The sequence below is a fragment of the Brassica napus genome, chromosome C9 (assembly GCF_020379485.1).
Source record: "Brassica napus cultivar Da-Ae chromosome C9, Da-Ae, whole genome shotgun sequence".
Taxonomy (NCBI): Eukaryota; Viridiplantae; Streptophyta; class Magnoliopsida; order Brassicales; family Brassicaceae; genus Brassica; species Brassica napus.
This window is the reverse complement of record NC_063452.1, coordinates 51,312,773-51,336,338: the sequence shown is the minus strand read 5'-3', so window position 1 is coordinate 51,336,338 and position 23,566 is coordinate 51,312,773. Positions and strand designations below refer to the sequence as shown.

The window sequence follows — 23,566 nt, the reverse complement described above, 5'->3', positions numbered from 1 at the left end:
TATATATTATTATATATAATATATTTTCGGTTTTTACATGTGTTACTAATTTTTGTATATATTTTATAGTGTTTTTTGGCGTAATAAACCCAGTAAATCTAGTTATCCATCTTACTCATTTTTGGGCATGGTAACACCTGTAAACTTAGTTTTCCAAACCTGTTGCAACACACCAAGATTTAAACATTCAAAAGCATTCTACTACCAAGTTTTAAACATCCAAAATACTTAACATTCTACTACCAAGTTTTAAACATAGATTCCTAATAAATACATAAGCCTAAGGCTTTTTTTACGCTTCTTCCCCTCCGTGAAAGGAGTCTGCACCCACTGTGATTTCCTTTGGCCTGCCACTCTTCTTAGGTACAGCAACAGCGGCATTCTCCTTGCACCTATGCATGATCCAAGGACTCGGTGCTTCCTTGTAAACAACCATGATCAACCTTTGCTTTTCTTCCTCAGTATATTCCTCAACAATTTCCCCAGCCTGTTCCTCGACAACTTCCCCAGCCTGTTCTTCAACAACTTTCACAGCCTCTTCCTCTTTTTTCTCTTCTTCTGCAACTTTCTTCCTGCTTTTTCCCTCTGTTTCCCCAGCCTGTCCTCGACAACTTCCTCAACCTGTTCTTCAACAACTTTCACAGCCTCTTCTCTTTTTTTCTTCTTCTGCAACTTTCTTCCTGCTTTTTTCCTCTGTTTCACAAGCCTCTTCCGCAACAACTTCAACACCTTTTCCAGGTTCTCCCTCCATAGTCCTTGTCACTAGTCTCCTCGCAGCCATTGCCTTAGTCCTACCACGTGGTGGTGTGGGAGTTCCCTCTGTCTGATTCCCACGTGGTGGTGTCGGAGTTCCTTTTTCTATCTCTGCCTCCCGAGCCTCAGATTCCACCTCATCAGTCTCACTTTTCTCCTTATCTTGCTCCCTGGTTTCAGACTCTTTCCCTTCAACTTCTTCTTCTTGATCCTCTTTCCTTCAACCTCTGCTTGATCATCTTCGCCTTCAGCCTCAGATTCCACCACTTTTTCTTCAACTTTCTCATCATCCTCACTGTTCTCTTTCTCTTCGTCACTGGTTTCAGCCTCTTTCTCTTCACCTTCTTCTTCATTGTTTCCCTCCAACCTCTTCTTCTTCCGCTTCAATTTCTTTCCACAGTTTATCAGCTTGTACTCTACATATCTCCTTCAATTGCTTCAACTCATCAGTCTCACTCTCACTCTCACTCTCACTGTCTTCCTTGTCTTGCTCATCAGCCTCACTATTTTCCTTCTCTTTCTCATCCTCTTGCTGAGCATTGTCATCAGCCTCTTTTCTTCCCCTTCTTCATCATTTTTTCTCTCAGCCTCTTGCTCAGTATTCTCGATGTTATCGTTCTCTTTCCCAGCCTCTTGCTCAGCATTAGCTTTGTCCTTCTCAGAATTAGCTTTCTCCTTCTCTTCATATGTACCATAGTCCCACTGTCGAAAATCCATGTCTTCACCATGACTCGGCTCCACCTTACTCTCAATAGAAGTTAGCTTGTCTTCCATTTTCTTAGCCCTTCTTTTCAAAATCCGCTGGTTCTTTTCAATATGACTCATCCTTGAGCCTAGAGCCTCTAGCTTTGTCTCCACCGTTACGTGAAGTCCAACAAATCCTTCTCCCATGAACTCCAAAATCCTCTCTTCCAGACCTTGCAACCTCGAATCTAAACCAGAATTAGAGGATGATCCTTCTGCAAACGTCACCTTTTCTTTGTCTTTATTTTTTGGCAACACTCCTCGTGCAGCTTGATCTAACTCATATAGCTCTTTCCACCAAATATTCTTCTGCTTCACATTTAACCAGTAGTTCCAAGTATCACTTGGGCTGCCCTGACGGTCATACTCTCGCTCCTCATCAATGATACGAGCCAGCATAATTTGCTCACCAATAGTTGGAACTAACACACTGTTGATAACCTGAAAATAAAACAATAAGTTAGATCAGTTAAATTTTATGTTCATCTAGCTTCTACTATAACTATATACATGTACCTTTGTGTCTCCAACTGCAGCATATATGTCTTCCAAAGGATAACCCTTAAGACTGGACTTTGTAAACCGGCTCTTGCACATCCTTGGACAGTCTTCACTACAGTCGTCTGAATAGATTCTAAACGTTTCCCCAAATCCGGAATACACTCAAAAGCCAAAACCTAGTACATCCATTGTCACAGTGTTAGATTTCAATTATATAACAACTAAAAATTTACAAAACTATATGATTTACCTCTAAAGGGATTATGAATCCAGGAAAGGCGCATGCCTCTTTCACTTCACCCTTCAGATTGTTCATCACGTGCTTAATCTCCTTTATTGCATCCTCAAATGTTAGACGACCCCAGGGAAATGATCTGCAAGCATCTAAATCGTCAATCATCCTTAATATGAAGAGGTCTAAATGTCCAGAATCCTTCGGCTTTCCTCTGATAACCCGACCAAGAAAAAACAAGACAGTCATCTTCAATCTATCTGGACACGGTGGCATAGACAACATCTTCTGCTGCACATCGCTGATGGTGATCTTCTTTTTGTCATGGAAGTAATAATCCACAAACTTATAACCCCCCAACTTCTCGTAGTTTGGTGGATAATCACCGCAGTCTAAGCCAGAGATGAGGGCATGCTCCCTCATAGAATAGCGGATGGGTACACCATTAACCGCAAATCATGCAACATCATCTTCTGGAGTACAAATGGTGCGCAAGAGTAACATCCACATCCCCTGGAGCTTCAGGTTATCTTCGTCTGGCATGTGAAGAAATGTTGAAACTGAGGATGGCTTGTGAACCATTCAGCCTCAGGCTTACCCTTGATGAGCTTTACTGTCTTGGTTACAAAGCACTTAGTTTGTATCTTGGAACTCTTGGGGAACTCACTGCTTTTGAAGTAGAACTCAAGGGGTTGCATTGGTTGCATTTCCTGCAATCAAAATACATATATACATGTTAGTAATGCTAGTAATACAAGAAGTACTAGTAGTACTACTAATTACTACTCAGCATTTCTCACTAAAAATAACAATGAATAGAAAATATATACCTCTCTTTCGGACCCCTCCCTTTCGGACTCATCTGAGGCTGAGAGCGATTCTACACTTTGTGCTCTCACTGGCTCTCTCACTGGCCTACTCTTCTTACTCTTCTTACTGCTCTTGTGAACTCTCGGCTCCGGCCTTTTTGCAATTGAGTCCGGTTTTTGGATTCTAAGAGATTGACGACGCCTTTCATTGGGGACTCCTTTTTGATTTCCTTTCATAACTTCCCTGTACAAGACATTACAACACTCAATGAAACAGACATTACAACACTCAATGAAACTAAATTCAAACCGCAAAAACAACAACACAACATCAACTAAGTTTCCCCAATACAATTTTATTAACAAAAATTAAATACAATTTATCACTCAAATCGGAAACACACAAAAAAAACGCGTTCAGTCTACATACAGATTCGATGTAAACATAAGACACATTCAAAGTTTTCCCCAAATTTGTTTTCAAATCTACATACAAATTCGACCAAATAACAACCAAATAAAGGGAAACTAATCACTTACCACAAGGAACGAAGATGGAGCTTCGATTTCGACAAAGAAGGAAGAAGAAACGAAGCGGTCTCGACTTTAGGGTTTCAGACAAGAGAGACAAAGAGATAGTTGAGACACAAACGAACAAGGAAGAACGAAGATGGATTTTCGAATTAGATGGAGAATAAACAAGGAAGAACGAAGATGGATACTCTAGGGTTTCAATCTCCGATTTCGCAATAGAGAGTGTCGCAAGGGGAAGGTGGGGGAGAGACAGACCCGATGATTGAAAATTTTGGAGAAGAGAATGTTGAGTAATTCAAAACGACATCGTTTTGGTTTAGATGGGTCGGGTTTTAGGGTTTGTATTGTATGGGTCGGATCTTTTGGTTGAATCTTGTAAATAACTAAATTATTTTAGGGCAATCCTGTCTTTAGCCACATTTTCTATTTAAAAAAAATGAAAAAAAAAATTATATTATAATAAAAGGATAAATGGAGATTTTTTTGGAGGGTAGAGGCATATGGAGTTATGCTCCCCAAAAGAATCTACTGTTCTCTTTTATTTTTGAAAATCAAATAAATAACTCAGTCCAATCTCTCCCCGCTTCGACGAGATCGCGGAGGATTAACAAAGAATCAGTAACGATAATCAAGGTAATTAGTAACCTTTGATTTCGCTAATTACTCGGTTGTTACACCTCAAATCAATCATATTGTGAATGAATCTCCATTGAAGTTAGAGTTTATTTTGGTGCATTTAAATAATTGAACTTCTATAAGGTTTGGTATTTGAATTGTGAGCTATTTGAATGTTTTCTATGTATCTTCTAAGGAATATTGGTGCACGGAAACTGTTCGTTAAAATGCCTGAAATAAGTTTTTTGCGCTAAACTCAAAAGCTTAAGCATGTATAGGGGCACGTTAAGATGCAATTTGCGTGTTGAAGTATGTATGTCTCTCTGCTGGTAATAGATAGCTTTGTCTCCAACTTGGATTCTTCCAAGTATGTCAATTGTTGATTTACCATTGGTCACTAACAATGTTCGTCTGAGTTCCTATACTGTAATACTTGTGCTGCTGATAAACTAAGCAGAAGCATATGCTTTATATTTTGCTCAACCTGTTTTTGGCTTTTATATTCTTATGTTCAAAAGTTTGATTTTTAATGCTATATATGCAGCTTCATTCCATGGCACCCAGATGGAAATGGAAAGGTGCTGAAGCCAAAGCTCTTGCGGAACCAATTTCAAACTCAGTCTCAGAGCTCCAACTCTCTCTAGCCAAAACAGAGACATCCGGTTCCCTTTCGAGTTGCAACGTGCTTCTAGCGGTTGAGCCTGAGCAAGCTGAGCTACTCGACCGCTGTTGTTTTGGCAGACTCGTCCTATCCGCTGAGAAAGACAAGAAATGTATTCAGTTATCCTTTGAAGAAGCTTTCTATTTGCTTTACAATCTCAAATGCATCAAAATCTACCTCCAAGGCCGTTGCTTGGAGAACGAAGTCGACACTTGGATGTACATGAAATCACAAAGACCAAACTTCCCGATATTTTTCAAACCTTATTCACATTTACGGTCCAAGAACTGGGTTTTGAGATCCGGGTTGCAATACGGTGTGCATTTCGTGGCATACCGTCACCATCCATCTCTTGTCCACTCTGAATACTCTGTTTTGGTTCAGTCTGGTGATAGTAATCGGTTAAGAGTGTGGTCAGATGTCCATTGTGCTGTTCGTTTAAGCGGCAGTGTTGCCAAGACGTTATTGACTGTCCATGTGAGTGGTAACTCTAAAAAAGAGGATTTGAATCTACCTTTGTGTTTGGAGAACTACAGAGTGGAAGAGCAAACTATTTGTAGATGGAGCCCAGAACTCAATCGTGAAGATGAAACCACAAATCCAAAACCAAATGCTACCACTGTGAGTGATTTGAAATCTCTTTGATGAACCTGTCCTGGTTAACTGAGTACTGGTTTTGATTTTCCACATCAATCTCTTAAACAATTGTTTTCAATTATATTTGATATTGAGATACACAACATTTTACTTTCTTCGGGGAATCTCAAATCTCATACCATCTTTTATAATATTATATTTCTCATGAGCAGTAACATTTGAATAGAAATAGTCTTCGAGTGACATGTTAAACACCAAGTTTTTGATGGTGTTCCAGAGCTATGGATAAGCAGGTTCATTTGAATAGAATAGTCTCAAGCAAAAAAAGAAGCAGTACATTTGTTATAAAATCAGATGTTTCGACACAGACACAATCCAACGAATCTCTATGCAAACATAAGACATTAGTAAGAAGTGCGAGAAAAGATTTTGTTTCTTCCTTAAGATGTTCATTTGCTGGTAATGAATATGAATTCAGACGTAAAGAAATATTTTTATACGCTTATCCTTTCTTTTTAATAACTACCGTCATGTTTTCTTTGCCATTCGATTGTAACCTATGTCTCCATCTTTCAGTATTGAATATTCATGAGCTCTCTATACAATTGTTGGTGGGTCAGGCTATACATTGAAGAAGCAAAGAAGAGGATGGTAAATATCTTTTCGATAAACCCAAAATATATTCATCCTGTGAATTGGAGGGAGAATATTACAGTATGCAGACCCAAATCTTGATTTTGACTTTCTATAGATTCTTTACATTTATGGCTGATTCTTTTCCCCTTTTGTTGTTTCCTTATGGGAGTTATATTCAACACTGAATCTTAAAGGTTGCATTCTTGTGGTCCTCAAATACATTGCCTCTGTTTAATCAAATTCAATCACAACTTTTCTCTAGTCTCTCTCTTTTTTTTTAACGAAAATCCATTCTAGCCAACAAATTATGACCTTTAATGATCTGTTACTATCAGTAATTCTCTTGCACATGTGCTTGAGTGTGAATGTCCTCGTGATTTTCATCTTGTCGATCTTTTTGTTTTTGATTTTGTATGTGTTTTGGGGCAGAAATGGATCTCCAGATGTTCCCAAGAAGCTGTCTCCTCGTGCTGCTCGGCCACTAAAGTTAGCAGCGCTAGAGACAGACTCTTCTTCATCTGCTATCTCAGCTAATAATAGAATACCAAAGGACACAAGTCCAAAAGTTTCAGACCGTAAACCTTCACCAAGTCCTTTCTCCGAGGTATGAGCCTCTCTTGTACTAAGCTTATTTCAGATTCAATTTTTTATTGTTTTATTCTTTGTTGGATGTTGGTGCATTTAGATTTCAATAAACTATCTTTTATTTGCATGATCCTAGATAAGCCGTTCCATCATAACATGTTACTGACTTGACTTTAATGAGGAAAAATGTAGCATACATTAGATTTCGTGTCTATGGGATATAAAATTAGGTAGAACATTTAATTTAGAGTAGTTGAGAGATAAAAATGTAACTAACTTCCACTCTATTGTCTGTTTATTTTATCTCCTTGGGATTGCCGTAACACTGTCATGCTTGTTTGCTAACAGAAGAAGAGGCCGAGCAGAATAACGGAGCTTGAGTCGCTAGTCTCACAGCTTCAAGGGGAGCTGAAGAAGGCGAAACATCAAGTCAGTGTGTCTGAGACATCAAAGAAGCAAGCAAAGCAAGAAGCAGAAGAGTCCAAGAAACAGCTACAAGAAGTTTCCTCTAAGCTCCAGGAGACTAAGAATCAGGTCTTGGAGGAAGAAACAGATAAAACCGGTGCTTTTAATCATCGAAGTGTATCTCAGGGATGGGATTTGGAGTTTGGTGCTACTAGTACTAATGAAAGGGGACGACTGGCTGTTGTTGTTCAAGAGATCCGACAACTCAAGCTTCAGATTGAGATGGTGGCTTCTTCTGAAGCTGATCATGTGAAACAAGCTGAGTTGCGTAACTCTGAGATTCAGCTTTTGAGAGGAAACTTAATGGACACGCTTTTCCTCGTCGAGAATTTTAGTAACCAACTTAAGGACTGTGAGGTAACAGACGCTGAAACGAAGGCTTTAGCCACCGAAACTCTAAGGCAAATGGAGAATGCTAAAAAGGCAGTAGAAGAACTGAAGTCAGATGGCACAAAAGCAGTTGATAGTTATAAGAAAATGGCGGTGGAGCTTGAACAGTCAAAATCTAGGATGGTATGGCTTGGAGGTCTTGTGACCAAACTTCTGGCTAACCCGGGGGTTTTGGAAAACCACGAAACTCTGCTTAAAGAGTATGCAAGTTTAGAACTTGGGGAATCAAATGAGATGAAGGATGAAATATCTTCCTTGAGATGTGAGGTAGAGCGACTGAGAGCGGCTCTAGAAGCCTCTGGTAAAAATGACCAAGAGGGGAATGTAAAGGCTTCATCTCGGTTAAGGATACAAGCTGAACTCCGGTTTGAATTAAGGACAGCTAAATCCAAGATAGACAAGCTAGAGGCGAGGTTGGTGGGTAAGGAAACAGAATTAAAGTTTATTTCAGAGGAGAACGATAACCTATGCCTATTACTAAAGAAGAACCAGAAAGAGACAGATGCTGAAGCTGAGCTGAAACAACAAAGGGAGGTAATCAAGAAGTTAAAGGCGGATTTGATGGATAAAGAAACACAACTCCAGATCGTTTCAGATCAGAACGAGACACTGAAGTCAGATATCCACAAGAGGGAGACAGATATACAAGACGTGCTCATGAAGCTAGGGTTTGCAATGAGAGAGGCTGAGAAGAATAGCCAGAGAGCGGTTAGAGTCACTGAGCAACTAGATGCAACTCAAGCGTCAAACTCAGCAATGGAAACAGAGTTAGACAAGCTAAAGGCGAGGTTGGTGGCTAAGGAAACAGAGTTACAGTTTATTTCAGATGAGACCGATAACGTATACCTATTACTGAAGAACCAGAAAGAGACAGATGCTGAAGCTGAAGCTGAGCTGAAACAACAAAGGGAGGTAATCGAGAAGTTAAAGGCGGATTTGATGGATAAAGAGACACAACTACAGATCGTTTCAGACAAGAACGAGACACTGAAGTCAGAAATGGGAACAGAACTCAGGGAGCTCCAAGTTCAATCAAACCAATTGAGAGAAGCTGCGGAAAAGGCTAACGCCATGCTCTCTGCTGGAAACAACAATAATCAAAGAAACCCTTCTTACTCTGAGGATATCGATGATGAAGTGCAAAGAAGAAAACAGGGAATAAGCTTAAGAAGATTGGTGTTTGGTGGAAGAAGTCGCAGAAATGGGTGGAGACTAACAGAATAATAATAATAAGGTAATCTATTCTAAAGTTCATATATATATTTATTAGATAAGTGATGGTTTCTCTTTGAAATCTCTAAAGGAACTGACTTTCTCTTTGCTCATCTTGGTTTCTGCTTCTCAGGTACCGTTGATTTGGAGTTGGATTGTAAGAGCTACTCCTCTGACTCTGTTATTGATGTGAATTATTAGTTTGATGACTATGTTCTGAAGGAAAAAAAAAAACACATTTTGGAAACATCTGAGTTGTGGTAATTTTATGTCAAGTAGTAGTCAGGAGCAAAACTGTTGATTCTTTTATTGTGAAACTAGTTGTTCCCTTTAAATATGACTGAGCCTACCGTAAGGCCGAAGAAGTCCTATAGAATATTGGCCCCTTTAATGGGTATTGGGCCCGAGAAGCCTAAGCCTAAAAATGGCATCTGAAGTATTCTAATCCCACAATTGCACTGAAGAATTTTTTTTTTTTTTTTTTTGTCATCAACAACACAGACTCATACTGACTCTGTAAACTAAACTGGGTGATCTGCATCCATGTGAACAACGAAAGACGATTGCTTTCTAGCACTGCGTACTAGACTATCCGCCTTTGAATTTTGCGTTCGTGGTACATAGATAAGCTCTGATCGGGTGAAACTCTCTCTCAGGATCTTGATATCTTCTAAATAATTTGCAAAAGCTGGTCATTCCTCTGGTTCCGAAACCATCTTCATCAATTGAGAACAATCTATTGCAAACGTGACCTGAAATTGACGTAAATTCCTCATGCATTCCATTGCCCATAGTAGTGCTTCCATCTCTGCATGAAGAGGCGAAAGAATAGCCCGGACATTTCTCGCCCCTAACAATCCATCGAAACCTTCCAAAGTACTGAGCCAACCTTGTCCTGAAAAAATAATGCCCTCTTTCCACGAGCCATCTGTAAAACACCATCGTCCTGGGATCGACGGCAATATCGTATCTATTATTGGTGGTGGCGTCCTCTGATCATTCACAATTTGTGCCTCAGCCCACAATGTTAATTCTGTTTCAGCCAATTTAAGTGTATCCATAGGGTCCATATCCAAATTACTGAAAACCTTATTATTCCTAGCTTTCCAGATGTACCATAGTATCCATGCAAACTGGTGATCCTCTATCTGTGATAAAACTCTCCAGAATAGATGATCCATGTTTGTGAAGAGGGAACTTGTTGGAAAAATAGCTGGATTTGATGGTATCTTCGAAAGTGCTCAAACCTGAAGAGCTGGAGGACATTCAAAGAACACATGATTTACTGATTCCTCAGGAGCTCCACATCTTACACAACAAATATCCTCTTGAATCCCTCTTGCTTGTAAATTCTTCCGCACTGCTATACACCCTGTCACTAATCAGTAATAGTGGTCTTTCTCTATCTGGATAAATCCGCTCTACCTGATATCCTGATTTGACCGTATATTTTTCCGGTTTTTGTAAAGTGTCATCCATCTCTATCAACCCGCTGAGTCCTGCTTAGTGGAATACTTTCTATAAGTTTCGCATCCTGAGGATCCACCAAAGCCCTAATTGCCTCTGTATTCCAAGTACGCGAGGTAGAGTCAATGAGGGACTCTACTGTAAGGTCCGGGTATAAATTGTGTTGATTTTTATTAGCTAGTCTGAGGCGAGTGGTTGGGAGCCAGGGATCATTCCATACAGATATAGAAGACCCTGATCCCACCCTTTTGATTAGTCATTTGCTAACCAGAGATCTAGCAGAAACAATGCTCCGCCAGCCGTACCACGGATAATATGAACGAATCGGTTCCAAGGGTGAAGCATTCCTAAAATACCGACCTTTGAAAACTCGAGAAAATAAAGTGTTTGGCTTCTCTATTAGACGCCATAACTGTTTACCAAGCATCGCTGTGTTGAAATCAGCGATATCTTTAAACCCCAAACCTCCTTCCTCCTTATCTACACATACTTTGTCCCATGATTTCCAGTGTATGCCTCTTGTACTTCCCCCTGGACTCCACCAAAATTGTGATACCGCGCTTGTCAGTTTTTTCACCGTTGCTTTAGGCAAACGATAACAGGACATCGTGTGATTTGGTAATGCTGTAATCACTGAATTAATGATCACTTCCTTTCCACCTTTTGTGAAAAAACTTGAAAGTCCACCCATTGACTCTATTATTTAAACAATCCTGTATAAAGCTGAAAACTTGGATCTTTGATCCCCCCAGATTTTCTGGTAGACCAAGATATGATCCCATTCCTCCAAGATTCTGAATACCCAAAATATCTCTTAATTCCTGTCTGACAGATTCTTCAATCTTATATCCAAATTGGATGGAAGACTTATCAAAATTTATTAGCTGCCCTGAAACTGCCTCATATTCCTTTAAAATCCTAAGAATAGTTTGACACTCTTCCTTTTGAGCTTTACAAAAGAAAAGACTATCATCCGCAAAAAGCAAATGAGAAATCAATGGGCAAGCTCTAGCTACCTTCATTCCCGTAATTTGTTGCCCTCTCTCTGCCTTTTTTATATTTGCAATTAAAGCCTCAGTGCAAAGAATAAATAAATAAGGTGATAAAGGATCTCCTTGACGTAAACCCCTATGTGGAACAATGAGGCCACGTGGTTGGCCATTTATAAGAACCCGATATTGAACCGATGAAATACATTCCATCATCAATTTAATCCAATGAAGATCAAAACTCATTTTCTGCAATAAAGCCTTAATAAAATCTCATTCCACTCTATCATATGCTTTGCTCATATATGTTTTTATTGCCATATACTTTCCTTGACATGCTTTATTGGTCCGCAATCCGTGAAATATTTCCTGGGCGATAAGAATATTATCAGAAATCACTCTCCCTGTCACAAATGCTGATTGAATTTCAGATATGAGTAAGGGGAGATAGATTTTCAATCGCTGACACAAGACCTTGGAAATGATTTTATATCCGACATTACAGAGACTGATTGGCCTCAGTTTCGTCATCTTTGTAGGTCTCTCCGTTTTTGGTATCATACATATATTAGTAATATTTAATCGTGCAACCATTGCCCCCGAAACTAAAAAAATATTCACCATCTCAACTAAATCATTCTTAATAATATGCCAGGAGTGTTAAAAAAATAGTGTTGTCATGTCGTCCGGTCCTGGCGCCTTTTCTGGGTGCATCATAAACAAAGCCTCTTTAACCTCCTCCTCCGTCGCTAGCCTCAACAGACGTTGATTCATCTGAGGAGTGATACCCGGTGTAATCTCTGTAAGGAAACTATCGAATTCCGATGGAGAGGTTGTACTAAATAAATCTTCGAAATAGTCTACTGCCACCTTTTCCACACCATTATCTTCTGTAATCCAATTCCCATTAGCATCTTGTAGGCCAACAATTCTATTACGAACCTTTTTTTGCTTCGTTAAAGCATGATAAATTTTGTGTTAAGATCACCAGATGAATACCACATGTTCCTACTTTTTTTGTGCCAATAATATTCTTCATCCTTATATCCGTCTTGTAATTTCCTAGACACCTCCAGAATATCCTCTTGAGATCTGGTATTATATGTTTGTACCTCTTCAAGTGCTTGTTGTAACTCAATTATTTTTTCTTTTCCATAAGGTGGATTATTTTTCCACCATTTAGCAATTTCATGACGACAATTACTAATTTTTGCTACTATACTCTCTGCTCCCCCTCCGACTCTTTCTTCGCTATGGTCTATCCAACCCATTGTTATTGATTCCAGGAGACCCGCTTGTCCAATCCACCTCTTATCGAACCAAAATTGTCCTTTCCTTCTGGAAACTTTATCTTCTAGATAAGCCACCACTGGCCGATGATCAGAAGCCACCATCCCAAGATACTCTGTAAAAGAACATGGAAATAGGGTAAGAGCACAGTCTAATTAAACGACATCTAACCATCATTGCCGCTTTCCCTTTTCCTCTTCTCCCTTACCATGATAATTTGTTTTCCTTAGCCGGAAATTCTAGTAAATCACTATTCCTTATCATATTATTGAAATGAATAAAAGAATCTGCACTCTTTATAGATCCTCTTTCATGATTTCCAATAATCTTAATAACCAGTTGCACTGAAGATAATTTCACAAATTTTAATGAATTTTTAGTTTAGAATGAAAAGGATATAAAATCTACATATTATGTCTTTAAAATTTAGAAGTTATGCTTTGACTAAATTCTAAAAATAGCATTAGACAGACCCAAAGAACGAGAGTACAGAAAGTATGAGTTAGGATCGAGATGTTAGGTTTGGGCACAGTGCCTAAACCCGAACACATCCTTATGTCAGTTGATTGGATCTTCTCTGATAGCTGAAAAAATCACCTTAAACTATATTTTGTTGTGTTTATTCAATAACTAAACTCCAATTAGTAATAATCATTAATTTAAAGTGTATGTATTGTGTATAGAATAAAAGTATGCATGGATTTATATATATAACATAAACACGTGTTTCCGTGTGTAAAGCAACTATACCCCACCAACAGACAGAGATATTTTTCTATTCGCTTAAAACATTCTCTTTGTTCTTAAGTGTACATTAGCCGATGTAATCGAAATTAGGTTAGGTGAGATCTTGCTTAATCATCATTAACTGGTCTTACATTATCACCCCATAAATATCAATATAAACTATTTTAACGCGCAGCTTCATCGATGCGTAATTTAGACTTTCAGTTTTAATTTATCTTTATCAAAATTTATCGTCTACATCATTAGATAGTCACTAATGCCTCTTAGTATTAAATTAACAACCAGTCCACATTATATCAATATTTATTTGGAACCATATACAATAACATCACCGAATTGATCCTTTACGTCACTTGTAAATCAACTACGTCGGTTGACAAAATGAAAAATATCAATTAATTTAAGTAGAAACATCAGTGTCACTGAACGCGCCATTAAGAAGCCTCTATATAAGGGTTTAAAGTTAACCATTAGCGGTTAAATTCTTCATTTCCAGGAATATCTCTATGTTCAATTTAATCCAGATATATATGAACTTTGCAAATAATTTTTTTTTTGGAACTAAAAGAAAAATGTCTCATTAAAAACATAATGAAACGATGAACATACAAAAGGAAATTAAGAAACTCAACAATGTAGATCAGAAACAACAATCCCGCCCCCCCCCCCCCCCCCCCCCCCCCCCCCATATTGCAAGTTTGAAACTCTTTTAAAAGCCCTAATATATGTAATACTTCCTTAATCATTTAAAATAGCTATCCCCCATCTTTCCTTCCCATTAAATATGAACTCCAAACCCTAAATTAAACACCAAATAAAATTGAGGTTTTAATCTGAACTACATTAAAGCACCAGAGTTAATATAGTTCATGTTGGTCCAAAGCTCTCTTCCTGAATCAACTTGATCTACGTGACCACCTCCTCCTCCCATGTTCATCATCCCAAAGCCCTCTGCATTCATCTGCCATGGAAACCCCCATAAGACCTTGTTTGGATCACTCATGGCCATATCCAAACCGCTGCTGCCGTTTCCAAACGCATAACCAGCGTTCTCATTTTTCTGGCTTGTTCCAAACACACTCTCCATGTCAGACTGATGAGAGTTAGAGTTACCGAATGCTGAAGGAAACCCTATATGCGAAGAACTCCCCTGAGGTTGCTTGTTCAGCAGGGCAAAGGCTAAGCGGAGATCAGTGTGTTCATTGTTACCAAACCCACCGAAACTCGCCGCCGAGAACGCTGGTTCTGGAGTGGTTCTGAGGCTTCTTGTCGCCGAAGATGTGGACCGTTTGTTTTTTCGGCAGCCGCCTCCGACGGGAATGTTCCTTAGTGTCCCGCCTTTGGTCCAATATCTCCGGCATGATTTGCAGAAGTAGCGAGGCTGAGAGAGGCTGTAGTTGTTGTAGTAGCAAAACTTTGTGTTCGTTGAGTCGCAACGTGGACATCTCAGGGCTAGATCCGGTGGCTGTGGCTTCGCCGCCCCAGTCGCCAGAGAGGGTTTTTTCTGATTGTGATCTACTTCGGTTGGGTTTGGTGAACTTGATACTCCCATGGCATCTCGTGCTTTGTTGTAATTGCCGAACATGTCCTTTTAAGAGAAAGAAAAATGAATCAAGATTCTAATTTAAATAAAATCAAGATTTTGAAGTTGTGGATCGTTGTATTGGATTTTTACCTGGTGTTGTAACAAATGATCCATAAGAGCTGAATCTGAGAAGCTCCTTGAAGATTATTAGATCCAAGTGAGTGTTTGTATCTAGGAGATGGAGATTTTTTTCTTGAGGCTAGAGGGAATGATGGATATGAGTAGATCAACTAAAGTGAAAGAGAAGGAAAAGCCAAGCATTTGTATATATACACGAGAATGTGGGATGAGAGAGACACACAATTGTCGTGGCCTCGATCATATATTATTTATTTAATGGAGTATAATATTCTGAGATTGATTAGTATTGATATTGATAAATTAAACAATGCTTTGAAAGAATAATGTGAACCAATTCGGAACGTGACTTGGAGACCATAAAGCCGCCGTTTATGATTTATATATTATGTACACATAAATCGTATCTTACTGTCCATTGAAGTGTTTTGGACCTCACTGAAATGTTTCGCGTAAACCTAAACACAAAAAAAAATCTTAAACTACAAGTATACCTATAACTCTGTTCATATGATTTTTCATTTTATACTGGTGTGTTTTTCCATTTTTTAATCTTTTGTACAGTATAACAAGAGATGATAAATTGAAAATTTGAGGAAAGTTAATAATAAATTCTTACGCTTTTTTAATTATCTCTTTCTTAAACTGCATAATTATACTTATAAAACTCTGTTCATATGATTTTTCATTTTTATACTGGTGTGTTTTTTCTTTTTAAATCTTGCGTACAGTATAACAAGAGAGGATAAATTGGAAAATTAATTTGAGGAAAGTCAATAATAAATTCTTGCGCTTTTTTAATTATCTCTTCAACTCGTGTTTTGAGTTCTCGTTAAGTTACTCCACGATAGTGGATTGGTCAAATTATTTTAGCGGTCAAATATATATGATGATGATGATGATGATGAGTTGCAATCGTTATCAATAATGTAAAATCGATCCTACTATTTGATTTAAGATGAACAATGACCGTACGATGATGGATGAAAGATGATGTTCTACGTCGGATTCCTACGCACACTCATCATCTTTGTATTGTAATTTCTATTTTATGTCTCAATGGTCCGTTGAGTTGTCACCACCAGGGACCCATGCTCATCGCTATGTCTTGTTTCTTCCTTATGGGACCGATCTTTTTCAAAGTGATCACCTTCGTATCGTACTAGAGGGAGTGGGCAGATATCTCTAGTTTCCCTTGTATTATTCTGATTCAATCTGACAGAAATATGAATTTTACACATAAATAGCAAATTCATATACTATACTTATTAATTTTCGGCAAAACAAACCATGATTACATAGAAAATTTATGCTGAAATTATATATTTGCTTATCATCATAAATACATATACTGAAGTCATTCTATATATTTATATATTTATTTTAAAAAATTGAAACAAGCGTTATTATAAATAAAAAATTGCGACAAAACAAACAAATCATATCAGATGTACGTAGTACTCAATAATTAAACTCAACCAATGATTTTTGAAAGTGGGACAACTAGCTATCATCATATTCCATAATTATATATTAAGATACTTCGTATGGTTATTATTATATATAGTTGATATATTCGAAATCTAACCTACACAACTGTGAATAAAATACTTTTAGTAACATATATTATTCTTAGATTTGTACGTAGATCTAAATATATACGAAGTAAAAGCAAAGAACTAGCCGGAGAATGTGCAGCTCATGATGTATTTGCATTATCCCATGGAGATTTAAAGTTCATAGAGACACAAATCACTCAAACGCATCGGTTTTCGGGAAAGAGACTTCTATGAAGACCGAGATTTGGTCTAAGGACCATATACATCAGATTAGTAAATAGTGTTGTGCAATATATACGATTTTTAAACGTTGTAACGTGGGAAGAGATAATGAGCTACTAACTCGCACCAATTTTTAAACGTTGTGTCGTGGGAAGAGAGAATGACTAAACTCTTAATAAGAAAAATGGTTGCCCTCTAGTGATTTATTTTGTTGGCCTACTACAAAACATGCTTCTTTACTACAAAAACAAAAACTATTAAATTTTATGGTATTGATTCATGTTACATCTTGTTTTTAAATAGAATACTATTAATTTAATTTTAAAACCCACTATTCTATACATCCCACTTAATTAGTACACTTTTTCTTGGGTTTTATTTTTGATAGAATGGGTATTGGGTAAGAATCATGTGTTGTGACTGTAGTTTTCCGCCATGGAAATTGGTTATTCATTCACAAACAATCATTGGTCTCCAAATATAACAGATAATCATTATATTTCTCTTTGGACCCTACATACCTTTGGCTCCCAGTTTTATCAAGATCATCATGACCTTATTTAAACTAGAATTTAAATTTAATTAATATAAGAAAATTATAGCACCAGCAGTTCAGGCACATTTTATTCATTTGTCGATCTCCACTCTTTTTATTTCTATTTGGCATATGTTAATAGGCGTATTTTCAGCACATATAAAATGCATCAGTTTGAGGTCATTTTAGAAGTGAAACTCTTGTATAATTTCATTGCAAATTTATAAAATTTTAAATTTTCTCTACTAATCTCAATATAAAATATATACATACAATTCTCAATTTTGTCTTAAATCAACTCTGTTATACTTGGACAGATCAAAGAAATATTAGCTTTTACTATTAGGTGATGAAAATATTAGACAGATGTTTTGAGAAAAAACTTACATCTTTTCACATCTTTTAGGGGAGTTGGTTCGTGTGTGGAGTGAATTCCTTTGTCATGTGTGCGGAATGCATATGAAGTAGTCGAGTAAGGATTCATGTGAGCTATATCCAACAAAACACCAAAACACTAAATTTGGTGTAATTTCATCTCCAACAAGACACCAATTTGACACCATCCCATTAAATTTGGTGTAATGTGAATTTGGTGTAATACTATTCATCACACCAAATCTTAAAATACAAATTTTATCATGTTTCATTTAATAATAGAGTTCAATTGCTATCAAATTTTTAATTAAACATAAATATATTATGTTATTTGCATTTTTATTTTATTTTCACATAATTAAAAAAATCAAAAAAAATCACTAAATAACTATTATTATTTATCACTTACAATTAATAAAATATAAATAATAATCTGATGTGATAAAATAATTATTTATCAATAACAAATTATAAAATTATAAAACTGTAAAAATTGAAAATATCAAATAATACATAATATTACATTTAGTGTCAATTTTTTTTTTTGATAACTCTGGTATCTGGGCAGCCACATTCCCAACTATCCCCCGTAGGGGGTCCAGCGCCCCAACGGAAGGGATGTTAAATCCGCTGTGGCCGGGGCTCGAACTCGTGATGGCGGACACCTCAGCCGAGGTTCCTATACCACCAGACCACGAGACCCGGTTTTTAGTGTCAAATTTGGTGTTATTGTTTGAGATAACAAAAAATTATGACACCAAAACACCAAATTTGGTGTCACCAAATTTGACACCAAATTTGATGATCGTCGGAGATGCTTTAAAAGAAGACATTTGCAATGAAATCGATATAGAGTATGACGCATTGGATTTTGTTGGTCTTGGAATTCATGTAAATTTTACTGAAAAAGCGTTTCGTAGTGTAAGAATAATTAAATTTTATTGCTTTTGGATAATATCTAGTCTTATATTTCTCGATTTTTAGAGTTCATCATTTATTTATTTTTTTAATACGCATCCATATTTCACTATGTTTCAAACACACATATATGGATGATGGTGTTATCAAATCAAACGATACTTCAACTTTCAACAAAGAAAAAAACATATGGATGATTAACTTTTTTTTTTTTTTTTTGTTCACTATGGATGATTAACTTATATATGGACTTTTAACTTTCAAAAGTCGTAACAAGTCGAAGGCGTTAGTTAAAAAAAACAAGTCGAAAGGATTTTTCAAAATTCACAAGGCAACTCTTTTAAAATAGAGAGAGTACATTAAGAGAGATAGGGCTATTTCAAATCAAATAAAATGGAATGTGTGATATTTTTATCTTTGTTTCTACAAATCTTGATATCTTTGGTGAACATCTCAACATGATCAGAATGCTATCGCAATAATTTACCAGCTAGGAAATGAAAAAATAAAAAACCAACTAAGTCCTCCTTTAAACGCCATCATCATAAGTTATCCCGACCCAAGTACTATTTTATTTGCGACCAAAGTAAATCCGATTTCGATCATTATACTGGTTCTTAAATATATAATGCATGCAAGTAACTCACAAGAACTACATAATCAAAAGATAAAGATGATGTTTTATTGATATATCAAATAATAAATAAACCTAATTAATAGTATAGATCAAAACATGTTGAGGTTAAGAAACAGGGATGAGAGTGACATAAAATGAATCATCCATTCGAGATCCGCAACGAGGAATATTGAACATTATAATATGTCTATACAATAATCGGAAGTGGTGGGACCACCAAAAAATAGACATAAGAGTTTCGGGCTGGCTAGTCAAAGGTTATTTTTTTAGTTGATTCCGAGTCTTATTAGTGATAAAACTGGAATTTCTTGGGCAAAAAGAAAGAAAGTTAAAACAGATCGTACTGATAAGAGAGCTCTAAGATATTTATGAATCATGATATTGCAATCTATCTAGACATGATGTACTTCTAATTTATCATAGTTTATAAATTGATCGTGATTGTAATTTATATTTATCGTACGCCTATAAAGATATATCACTTGTTTTTTGGTACTCTTATTTGACCCTATTAATGACTCAATGCATAAATAAGTTTAGGTATGAAAACTAGTTCTGTTGTTTGATTTAAGAACTTCAGTTTGGTTAAGTGAATATGCTAAATTGCTAATGATGCCAGTTGAGTTGCTCACTGAAATGAGAAAATATGTCGTTTTTCTTATAGTAACTAATGTTCATGTGCTTGCTTCGTTGGTGTGTGGTTAATTATCTAAAGCAATTGATGAAGTCGGAAACTATTACTTTTTATTAAATCAACATCTGCATCAAGTTGGTCCATCTCATAATCCGTTGATGCTCGATAAACAAGAAGGGACTAGGATTTATGTTCGAATAAATAAATTATAATTTAGGTCATAAATGTTTTTACTAATTCTTACTCAACTTAAAAAAGATAACCCATTTCAAAACCTATTTGTGTAGTATTTGTTGATGTGCCTTGAATCTAAATATTGGATAATGCATCAAGTACGGTTCATCAACTGTATTGTATCTGACATCAGTTGTTGGACACTGCATCAAGTTATTGGATTTAAATTCTACAAGTCTGGTATGCATGTCTTAATATGTGGGATATTTTTTACGTATATCATTTATTTTTGTAATTCTAGTGTAAACTTAATATCATCTCCAAATAATAAGATTTCTTTTTACTAGTAGATATGTATCTAAATTGGCGAACCATGTTATACCGTTATGTCATTTTTTTTGTGTTTATACACATGTTTTCGTATTTGTTCTTTTACATTTATGACAACAGTATTTTGTATTTCCCCACCCCCACCAACCCCCCCCCCCCCCCACCCCCACCCCCTCCCAACCAGAAACAAATTATATATTAGAACAAAAATATTTATAAGTTAAGTCACATTTGTAAACAGACATAATTCTTTATTTAAAATACTTAAAATGTTATCATGATTGGATCGTTGATGAACTATACATCGACACGACAAGGATCCAAATTAATAACATATGAAGCAAATAAGAAACCCTAATTTATGAATTAAACGTTCAAATAAGAAGATATATTTCCGGACAAAGATTTGGGGTGGGGACAACAATATAAGAGACAGAGTGATTGGCCGGCGGTATAAGTGGGCCCTTGATGCTGGCTAATTGTATAACACGTGGCGGCATGACAAAGGAATAATTTGGAGGAAATCGAGGAAAGATAGAGTGAAAGCAAGTGGTTGCAGGCTGGTTTCGTTTGCATGTGGTGTCTCACTCACCGTCAGTGGTGTCTCTCTCTTTTCTCCTTCGCATTTTATTAAAAATTATTATAAAACCTCGAGAAAATGGTTAAGATAGCATTAAAATTTTTTTTGTCACAAATATAGCTTTTAAAAATAAAAATATCAAAATATCACTTAATGTTTTATCATAATAGATAAGTATGCACTTATATCCAATGGTAAATTAATTTATACATTAGAGTTTAGAGTTATGAAATGGGGTTAAGGGTTTAGAGTTTAGGGTTTAGGGTTTAGAGTTTAGGGTTTAAGATTTAGAGTTGGGAAGTGAGTTTTTGGGATAAGATTTCAAATATTGAAAAATAAAAAAATTTAATTTTTTCAAAAGATAAAATGCTATTTTGGTCATTTCAGTTTTTGAAGACTATTTTTGTGACATAAACTTAGAAATGTGCTAGAGAATTGCCCTAAAACCTATGTCCAAATAATATGTGACCAAAAAACATTATAATCAAATTTACTTCATTCTACTGTAGTTTGGTTGTATATTTAGTCATCTAGGAATATTAATATTAACTAGAACATTCGTATGGTACGTATATCCAAAATATCGTTTCCGTTTTTAATAATAATGTTAATCATATATTATGATTTGTATATCATGTATTTTTGTTTTTGTTTCATGCGTTAAAAGATTTAATATTTTGTTAATGAATCTAATATATATAAAAACTGTTTAAAATATACTAAATTGGATATCGATCGTTTTCAAAAATACACTAAATTAAAAATATATACTAACATTTAGGTTTAATGTTTAGTGATTATTGTTTATTATTTAATATTTAAGGGGTGAGATTAAGTTTTTAAATTTTTATAAATAATTTTTAAACATTTATAAACAATTTAAGAGGGTTAATTTTCTATTTTCATAATAAATTTACGGTATTTATGAAAATGATTATTGTTTAAATATAAATTGAAAAGTGGTAATTATTTATTATTTAGGATTTAATATTTAAGAAATATGGATGAGTTTATAAGCTTGTACAAATAATTTTTTGGAAAATTGTTTTCTTAGAGCAAAAAAATGATAACTATGCTCTTTTAAACTAATCTCATATATTTTATGTTCCATTAAGCTAATTGTTTTCAAAATGGCAATAATGACCTTAAAATTGTAATTTTTAAATATAATAAATAATGAGTTCGATCAAGCAGGATCAATCGATCCGAAATTACAAGGTCGAACGGATTGATCGATCCTGATCATTATGCAGAACAAAAAAACCGCGAAGCATATACTGATCGACCTGGTCCATTTCACTCGATCGGTAAAGGTCGATATCATACAGATCGACCGATCTCGAATTATAGACCGATCGATCCGTGGAAGCATATATATGAATCATGGTAGAAATAATGTGAAAATTTTGTGAACAATCAATGGAATATAGAAGACGGCGTGAGAAGAAGGTTACCACTTTTTTTTAGTTTTTTTTTAAAATCGATTCTTTTCAAAATATGAATATTCACCCAAATATTTTGTTTCCATATTTTTAGGAAGTGATTTTTTATCCGTAGAATACATCTAATACGTAGAAATCGGTTTGTACATGTTTTTAGAATTATAGTAATGTGTAGATTTTGATTTCTACATATTTTAGATTTACATTAAATCTGTAGAAGTCGGTTTCTACGTGTTTTAGATTAATATTAATGCGTAGATTTTGTTTTCTAAAGATTTTAGATCGATAGGTTAAGCGCATAATGTGTATTCTAAATATTTTTAGAATACTTTTATTTACGTAGATCACATATTCTAAACATTCAATGAAAAAATGAATTTCGTTTTCTACTTTGTAGAATGTCATTTATACTTTATTTAGAACATAATCTGAAAATTATGATTTAAACATTTTTAGAACTGAAAAAATACCCTTAAATTCATATATGTATTTTATCAATAGTTACTATTTTCAATTTTTTTTGTTTGTAAAAGTATTTATTAAATTTATTTTCAAAAATATTAAAGGATATTATAGGCAAAAATAGCATAAAATAGATATTAGTCTAAAATGACATATTTATCATTTTTTGCTTTAAAAAACAATTTTTCCTAATTTTTTAATACATTTAGTTAAAAAAGGTTTTTCGGAATACAAATCCTTTATTGCTCTTTTGATTAGAACTGTTTTTGTTTGTTTTTTTCTTACAAATAAAACATGCGTGCGTATTTTAAAATATACTAGTCCTCATTATCTTTGAGAACACTAACCAAGGGACGTGTTACGTGGATAAAATAACAGAAAAGAAGATTTAAAGATCGGATTAGAGATTTGAGGCGCAATTTCCAAAGGGACCCGCATATATTCTTGCCTCCATCTTCAAGCAAGGCATCAAAGCGTAGATTCCCATGCAGCTTTTTTTTTTTTAGCTCTTGTCCTTATCTTTTTTAATACTCTTTTCGTTTTTTTAATATAATTCATTTTAAAATTGTACACATAGATTAACAAATGATTAATTTTTTATAATTTTTAAAAAAAACATTATTAATTATGTACCTAATCATAAATCAACCAATAATAAATTAGAAGATATATTATCATTGGTCATATAACATTAAGTATTAATAAATTTTACATAGAAAACCGAAAACGTTATATAAATTGAAACATAAAAAATTCTCTAAAACGACTTATATTAAAAAAAGGAGGGAGTAAATCTTTGGAGCTTTCT

General features: G+C 35.4%; 4 protein-coding genes across 9 annotated transcripts; 2 read left to right on the top strand and 2 right to left on the bottom strand.

Moving 5' to 3' along the window:
- Positions 1-292: 292 nt before the first annotated feature.
- On the bottom strand, positions 293-1,106 carry LOC125592719 (vicilin-like seed storage protein At2g18540). Its single transcript, XM_048768093.1, has 3 exons — positions 979-1,106; positions 674-923; positions 293-598 (listed from the first exon to the last, which is right to left on the bottom strand). Exons 1-3 carry the CDS (start codon positions 1,104-1,106, stop codon positions 293-295), a joined length of 684 nt encoding a protein of 227 aa, XP_048624050.1.
- A 3,046-nt stretch (positions 1,107-4,152) lies between these two features.
- On the top strand, positions 4,153-7,152 carry LOC125592346 (tRNA-splicing endonuclease subunit Sen2-2-like). Of its 6 annotated transcripts, XR_007328211.1 has the most exons (6): positions 4,153-4,206; positions 4,733-5,470; positions 5,724-5,905; positions 6,023-6,097; positions 6,512-6,686; positions 7,016-7,152. XR_007328211.1 is itself a non-coding variant. In XM_048767313.1 (3 exons), exons 2-3 carry the CDS (start codon positions 4,742-4,744, stop codon positions 6,076-6,078), a joined length of 741 nt encoding a protein of 246 aa, XP_048623270.1. In that variant the 5' UTR covers positions 4,153-4,206; positions 4,733-4,741; the 3' UTR covers positions 6,079-6,335. The 6 variants fall into 6 exon arrangements, 3 of the variants coding, with proteins under 3 accessions (XP_048623270.1, XP_048623271.1, XP_048623268.1); XR_007328212.1 differs by lacking the exon at positions 5,724-5,905; XR_007328210.1 differs by having other exon boundaries at positions 5,724-6,097.
- On the top strand, positions 6,366-9,181 carry LOC106361525 (interactor of constitutive active ROPs 3-like). The gene is made up of 3 exons (XM_048767309.1): positions 6,366-6,686; positions 7,016-8,756; positions 8,868-9,181. The coding sequence occupies exons 1-2, from the start codon at positions 6,390-6,392 to the stop codon at positions 8,744-8,746; spliced, it is 2,028 nt and encodes a 675-aa protein (XP_048623266.1). The 5' UTR covers positions 6,366-6,389; the 3' UTR covers positions 8,747-8,756; positions 8,868-9,181.
- A 4,751-nt stretch (positions 9,182-13,932) lies between these two features.
- LOC106361526 (dof zinc finger protein DOF5.3-like) lies at positions 13,933-15,381 on the bottom strand. The gene is made up of 2 exons (XM_048767310.1): positions 14,903-15,381; positions 13,933-14,815 (listed from the first exon to the last, which is right to left on the bottom strand). The coding sequence occupies exons 1-2, from the start codon at positions 14,924-14,926 to the stop codon at positions 14,066-14,068; spliced, it is 774 nt and encodes a 257-aa protein (XP_048623267.1). The 5' UTR covers positions 14,927-15,381; the 3' UTR covers positions 13,933-14,065.
- Positions 15,382-23,566: the final 8,185 nt, after the last annotated feature.